This window comes from Panthera uncia, unplaced genomic scaffold (genome assembly GCF_023721935.1).
Source record: "Panthera uncia isolate 11264 unplaced genomic scaffold, Puncia_PCG_1.0 HiC_scaffold_1409, whole genome shotgun sequence".
Classification (NCBI taxonomy): Eukaryota; Metazoa; Chordata; class Mammalia; order Carnivora; family Felidae; genus Panthera; species Panthera uncia.
Window position 1 is genome coordinate 48,259 of NW_026058040.1, and position 7,325 is coordinate 55,583.

At 56.7% G+C, this 7,325-nt stretch overlaps 1 protein-coding gene across 1 annotated transcript; it reads left to right on the top strand.

The window, feature by feature from the left end:
* Positions 1-826: 826 nt before the first annotated feature.
* Positions 827-7,047, top strand: LOC125917028 (protein shisa-6; the record flags this gene model as incomplete). Its single annotated transcript, XM_049623276.1, has 3 exons — positions 827-883; positions 4,414-4,566; positions 6,282-7,047. Coding segments are annotated over 3 exons (758 nt in total), but the record flags the coding sequence as incomplete, so codon positions are not given.
* Between the last annotated feature and the right edge of the window lie 278 nt (positions 7,048-7,325).

The window sequence follows — 7,325 nt, forward strand, 5'->3', positions numbered from 1 at the left end:
GCAAAGGCTACGTGCCCCCTTTTCCCCTCACTTTAGTTAAAATTAGAGGCAAAAATACAATGTTGACTTGAAGCAATAACACAGGGATGAAGTGTGTTTTCATGGCAAAACCACACTGTCATTGGGTCTAAGAAGATCTTAGATTGCCTTGAACTCTGTGCTTTGGCAACTGTGACTCCATTAACTTTGTGACTTGTTCAATCGATGTGGACTTTTGAAATGTTGGGCTGTGTCATTTCTAGGCAGGACAGAGCCTAGAATGCAGGGTTCCTGATCCCAAGCTGACGGTTCCCGTCAGCTTGCCCCATCTCAGGATGCACCCAGGCACCTGTGTATAAAGACTCAAGACAAATCAAAGCCCCATAAAGGTGCAACCACCTTAAGTTAGGGCATCCCCTTCCTGGTTAACGATGCCCTACAATCCCCCTCCCCCCAAAAAGGTCCACTTCCCCTGGCCAGTCCCCCACCCCATATATGTATACTTGTCAAGTGCCCCTTAGTCTCTATCCTTCTCTTCCACCCACCTCCACCCCAACAAACCTCTGTTGCGGTCAGCCAGATCCACAGATGTGGGCGGGTCTCCATGGTGACAGAGGAAGCCCTGATGCAGGAGGAGAGGGACACACACAGCAGAGGAAGGCTCTTTGCACCTAATACACTGCCTTCTGCCCTTCATATTTCCAGGGCATTAGAGGGCCCAGGCCCGTAAGGGGGGCTTCCTTTGGCTCAGAGAAGCACATTAGACATCAAGAGAGGCGCCGCTATGTGGAAGAGACAATGGAATGCCTGAACTCTTCTTTAAAAATCTCTTTTCTATGATTTCCAGGTGATCGCCAGTATAACCATCCGATTTTAAGCAGTGCTACCCAGACCCCTACACATGGTGAGAGATGGCTGTGAGCATTCCGTGTTCGTCCCCATCCCCAGGGGCTCCATCTTGACTCCTGATTCCCGTCAGGCATCAGACGTATGGTCACGACTCACTGGAGCTCAGGGGGTGTAAGGAGCCCACAGTGGCTCAGTCCCACTCTTAGACCATTGTCTCCCAGCGTTCTGTCTCAGAAACCAGAGTGATCTTCTGCCACGGAAGGGAAGGAGGGAGACCCTTTCCTAACCCATTCTCGTGTGCATGCTAGATCACTTCTTGGAGTCATAAATTCCATATGTCCAGAGCAAAGAGCGAGCACGCTCCTTTGCCCAAGTCTACGTGTGGTACCATTGACTAATGACATGCGACCTGGCATAAACTCCATCAGTCCTCCCCAAACCACTTAAGATTTGATAACACACTCAAAACCAACCCGGGTGACCCGAGCGTTAGCCTCCTGACAGGGGAAGAAGGTGAAGGTTGGAGAGCACAGGAGGGTGGGCATAGCGCCAGAGGTTTACAAAACCCACGTGCCCTTCTTATAACATCCTCCTGATCACAACTTAACACCTAGCACTGCAGAGTAAAACTATTTTTGGTACCCGCTCCAAACTTGGTAGAACATAAGACAGCCATGGAAATTATGAACCATCAGTCACTTTGCTGCCTTTGCTCTGAAGGAGTGAAAACATCATTAAAGTTTAGTGAGAGAGAAACTCAAAACAAAGATAAATTATGTGGCTCGCTTGGCAGAGAGACTGACAACCCTCTTGTGAGACTGTGCTCTGCTTCTGCATTGAGGTGTTGAGCATTATAATTAGGAAGACAGAAGTGGACTATTTTGATGTTCCCCTCTAGTGCTGGGCTCCTAGTGGAAATATGTGATGGAAGCTAGTTTAATAAGATGTTTAAGGTTGCAGGGACCAGGGGAAACCAGAACTGAAAGAAATTGGAGAGATCAGTGAGGAAGCGGCAGCTACCAGTGGTGATGTGGACAGTGGGAAAAGAAAGAAGGGCTCAGATATAAAATATTTTGGAGAAAGGATCGAGAAAACTTAGTGACGGGGCGAGTATGGTTGACGAGAGTCAACAGTGAGTAAAATGGTGAGCCGTGATCATTGAGAAGGATGGGGGTTCTTAGCAAGGCAATCTAAGGAGTCAGGAAAGCAAGCCAGTGTGCGGAGGAGAGGAAGCTGTTGATGGTGAATTTGGATCTGGACATCTAAAGCTAGAGACCAGAGGAGACTCAAGAAAAAGGATTCAGCAGGCAGCTAGAAATGCAGACATGAAGCCTGGAGGGAGGTTACAGCTGAAGATGTAAGTAAGTGACGCTTTGGAGGCAGGAACCGATGCCCTGCGAGTGGGGGCAATCTGTGCAGGAAGGCTGAAAGAGAAAAGCAGAAGGCAGAAGCAGAGAGCCTGGGGGGGGGGGGATGCCCACGGTGATGAGGCAGCAGCAGGAAGAGGAGCCCGAAAAGGCGAGCGAGGAGTGCTCTGCTCACTCCTGAACATTCTGAAAGGCTTGTTCTCCAGAAGGAGCTAACACCTCCTGGGTGCAGAAGGAGCCATTCATCCCTCCTCTTCCTCTCTTCTTTTTCCACCTGCTGCAGGGGCATGAGGGTAGGCGAGACCCGGTCTCTGCCCCGTGAGCCGCTCACAGCCTGGGGGAGGCAAGGTTTCCTCCGCGTCTCTTCGTTGGGGGCTACGCTTTCCCCAGGAGCTGGCGGCGAGACTATTAAGAGGGAAGGTGGACTGTGTCGACTTGATTAACCAGAGAGCATTAACTGGGTCCTTATTTTGGGCCAAGCACGGTGAAGTCATCGGCCAAATGGGAAAGCAAGGTGTCTACTGTTAAGGATATTCCAGTCTTTGGAGATCCCCAAGAGCAGATCAAGTCAAATGATTAGAGACCACATAGACACGGAAATGCGTGGCATTGTCTAGGAAAGCGGCAACAGGGGCTTGAGGACCAGATGCCACAGGGGGCTGAAAAGACGTGACGTGGCTGGAGTGGAGAGTCTTGAGCGAAGAGCCAATCTGGGCACAGGACGAGTAAGGAAGGATGTTGCAATAGGAGAGAGAGGCTGAGCAAGGGGGCAGGGGTGATCATGGTGGAGGCCGAGGGCGAGGAAGAGCTGGCCTTGGCTCAGCAGCATGAATTGGAGGACAGAGCGGGGTGGGTAGGAGCACCCAGAAATGTTGCATTTGGAGGTGGGTGAGCTGAGCAATGCCCTCGCTGGCAGGATGATGCCAACGGGCAGAGGGAAGCTCCTTCTTTCTCCAGCATCACTGAAAGTGAAGCAGTAGGAGCAAAGGACTGGTGGCTGTCACCCAGCTCCGGAGAGCAGTGCTCCCAGCTTCCTGCCCACCCCGCTTCCTGGCGTCTGTCCCCATCCATGCCAGGGAGGCTCTTTCTGTACAGCATGTTCTGATCTCTCGGGGACGTAGAGCGTCCCTCACCCCCTCACATATGTACCGAGCTGGCATGAACGCCAGCTCATTGGCTGGGCTCCCTTGGCTCCACCCCCAGCGTTTAGGGGTACCAGTGAAGGCAGGAAGGATAGAGAAGCTGGGAGTTCCCTGTAGTGAGGCTGCCCTTGGACCAAGCCTGGCAGTTCTTCTCTTTGTCCCCCGGTTCATAGAATTCCTGACTTCCGGAGTTCGGCACTCTCTCTGCCAAGAGGCGTGGGGAGCCACAGCCTGGCCCTTCTCTGGGTGCCCCAAACCAAAGAGTATGGAGGGACAATGAGAGAGCCACCTGCCCACCTCATTTCGGGGAATGGCACCGAAATGTTTCCACTGTTGATTTCTTGCTAAGGCTCAGAAAGTCAGTCAAGCACCAAGACATGCCTGCCTGCTTCCTTCCTGCCCAACCACCCCCCTCCCCCACACCCGCATCTTCTCTCCCCCTCCAACCCCTGTGCTCTTCCTAACGTGGCCCTCAGAACTTTTGGGGAAGGAACTGGAGGAGGAGGGAGTGGCTTCGTAGGTGGCCTGTCAGGGGCGGGGTTTGGGGAGGCTCGAGGTGGAAGGGGGGACCTGAGGGCTGGCATTGAGGGACGGAATAACGTCATGGGCAGCGTGGGATGGAGTCTCGGTGAACCTGGGTCCTGGACCCCGTCCTGTGAGTACGTGGACGAGACCACCGTCACCCCACCTATTTCCAACGGAGATTTTTTCCCCCCCTGGGCCTGAGAGCTGTTAGGGACAGGACAGAACTTTCACACAATTTTAGGACCGCCCTCAGCTCCAACAGGCTTACGTCGTCCTCAGAAAGCACAGCGGCGCGCAGGGAGAAGGAGTCTGTCATTCAAAGAGGGATAGGCCGCCAGCACGGCCAGCGGCGGCTAAAACAGCACTTGTCCCTAGCCTTGGAGGCAACTGGAACTGAGCATGGGGGAAACCAAGTCACCAGCACCACCCACGTTCTAGTACAGGGGGGCCAGGAAAGCAGGATAGGGAGTGAGAGGTAGAACTCGGATCCTCCCCTCCTGCCGGCCCATCGTCCTCGCCAACGCGACGCACCCCACCCCCTTCTTTTGCAGAAAAGCCACGGATGAACAATATCCTGACGTCGGCCACGGAGCCCTATGACCTCTCCTTCTCCCGCTCCTTCCAGAACTTGGCCCACCTGCCCCCCTCCTATGAGTCTGCGGTGAAGACCCACCCCAGCAGGTACTCATCCCTGAAGCGGCTAAGTAAGTACCATTACCTCGCGTTTGGGGTCTGCTCCGGGGCCTTTGCGACACCTTCCTGTGCTTCCCTCTCTTGCCCTACACCGGAGGGGACGGGTGTGGAGTTTCGAGAATAAAGAGTAAGGTGTAGCCTGGGAAGAGCGGACGGGAAGCCCCTTGTGTCTGTTCGCTATGGCCTGGATCCGTGTCCCCGTAGATAGAGTGGAGGCCACGGAATCATCAGACCCACGTTCCCGTGGGAGGCAGCGCCACGGACGAGTTTAACCGCAAGAGAAAGCCTTCCCCCAGCCTCACCCAGCACCCGCCATCTTCAAACCACATTCCTCATGCTCTACCTTACCTTAGAGTGGAGGCTACCAGTGCCACAGCCTTGTGCGAGACCCTTCCCAGAGACCCGGCTTTGGAAGGGCCCAGAAACCAGCTCCCTCTCTAACCTGGCCAACGCTGTCTTGAGAACCCGAGCCTCCCCTCTCCCATGCACACACCCCGTTTCCTCGCGGAGCGCCGTTCCTCCGGTGGTCCCAGCTCTGCCATTTGAGTCTGGGGGGGATCTGAACACGGATGGGCTTAAGACCCATGAAGACCCATTACAATGTCAACAAGGTACATGGAGAGGTCAACAAGAAGAGGAGAGGTCTTCTTTCCTACCTTTCTGACCCTTGGACCTCCTGCCTCCATGCCCTCATGGGTCTGTTTTCATAACCACCCAGCTGTGGGGCCGAGTCTTTACTTGACGCTCTGGGGTAATCTGCCCTGACGGAGTCCATCCCGTGGGTCCACATCAGCCACCTCCGCGGTGAGCTTCTACGGCTAGAAGTGGGGGTCCCTGATGATCCGAGGGCTCGATGAACGGCGGGGAAGAGGGAGGCAGGACCTACCCATCCGTGACTCTCTGGGAAAACCGGGGAGCAGTCAGAATTGCCACATTCTGCAGAGATTTAGAAAACCGCAGGACGCCTCATTCCTAAAATTCGGGCCAAAGCAGGCTCGTGTGTGTCCTGGGTACATTCAAGGGTGTAGCAGTCAGTGTGAGCGTGGGAGGGCCTCCCGGATGGGGACAACGGGTGGAGCGTTGAGCGAAGTCCAAATATAGGACTGCCTTGGCCATGTTGTGGGCACAGGCGACGTGGGTGTAGGCTTGATTCTGGGCGTGTGTGGGACTGGGGGCGGGTGCTGGTTTCCTGTGGGCTGGCTGTCACCGCAGGGGGGGTGTTACTATGTTCCTAAGTTACCAGCTAAGCATTTTCACGAGTGCCTCTTTGTCGGAGCGTCTCGACTTCACTGTAGCGGGAGTCTGGTTCCGCAACCCGGCTTCCCTGGAGAGAGGCTCTGAACTTCCTCAGAAGGCCGCCAACTGCCTCCCTGGGGTTTCCGCAAGACCAGGTCTCTCTCAGGACCACGGTGTGGTCGAAGCGGGATTTCAGGGGCTTGGCTGTGCCATCAACTGTGCCTTGAGCCCCCTGGGGACCTCGAGGGAGCCCGTCCACCCTTGGAGACTCAAGGTGGTCCTAGACCAGAGGCATCGGCATTGCCTGGGAGCCGGGTGGAGATGCAGACTCTCAGGTCCGGCCCAGGCCAGGAGGTCTGAACCAGAACCTGCGTCTAACAAGACCCTGGGGACTGGTTTGCACTCCTCCACCCGTCTGGGCTGTGCTGTCACACTGTCACCCCAGCTGACTCTTCTCTCTCTCTCTCTCTCTGTCTGTCTCTCTCCCCAGCTGACAAAGAGGCTGACGAATATTACATGAGGCGGCGGCATCTGCCTGACCTGGCCGCCCGCGGCACCCTCCCCCTCAATGTCATCCAGATGTCCCAGAAGCCCTTACCGCGGGAGCGGCCCCGCCGGCCCATCCGGGCCATGTCACAGGACAGGGTTCTGTCCCCAGAGCGGGGCCTGCCCGACGACTTCGGCCTGCCCTATGACCGCATCCTGTCCGACGAGCAGCTGCTCTCCACGGAGCGCCTGCACTCCCAGGACCCGCTGCTGTCCCCGGAGCGGACGGCCTTCCCCGAGCAGTCCCTGTCGCGGGCCCTCTCGCACACGGACGTCTTTGTGTCCACGCCCGTGCTGGACCGCTACCGCATGACCAAGATGCACTCCCATCCCAGTGCCTCCAATAACTCCTACGCCACCCTGGGCCAGAGCCAGACGGCCGCCAGGCGCCAGGCCTTCGCCTCCCGCAGACACAACACGGTGGAGCAGTTGCACTACATCCCGGGCCACCACACCTGCTACACGGCCAGCAAGACGGAAGTGACCGTGTGACTGGCCGGGCGGGGCGGGGCCGGGAGCGGAGCCCCTAGCTGCGTGTGGCCGCCCTGCCTTGTCCCGTCTGCAGGAGGTGGGGGCGGGCCGCCTCCGCCCAGAAAGCCATACGCCGGGAGACACGGCCCCGGTGGCCTGGCCGGGCACACTCACACCTGGGACCTAGAGCGATCTCTCTCACTCTTCCAGAAGCATCCAGGGGAGCGAGGGGAGGGGCTAGGCCCCAGCCCCGCCTCCCCCGCCCCGCCCCACCACCACTAACTCCCTTCAGCCCCATGTCCCTCCCCCCCTGCAGGTTCTGTCGGCCGAGAGACCCTGGCCTGACCTTGGTCCCAAGCCCCCCATCCCCCGGGTTTGGACTGGCCAGCAGGTGCAGTCAACGGGCTGACCAAATAGGCTACTTGGTCTCATTCATTTCCCTTCGACCGCATCACAGAAATCTTCTAGTGCCTACAAACTGTCTGCTTGCTCTCTCAGAGCCAGGGAGCTCCTGTGT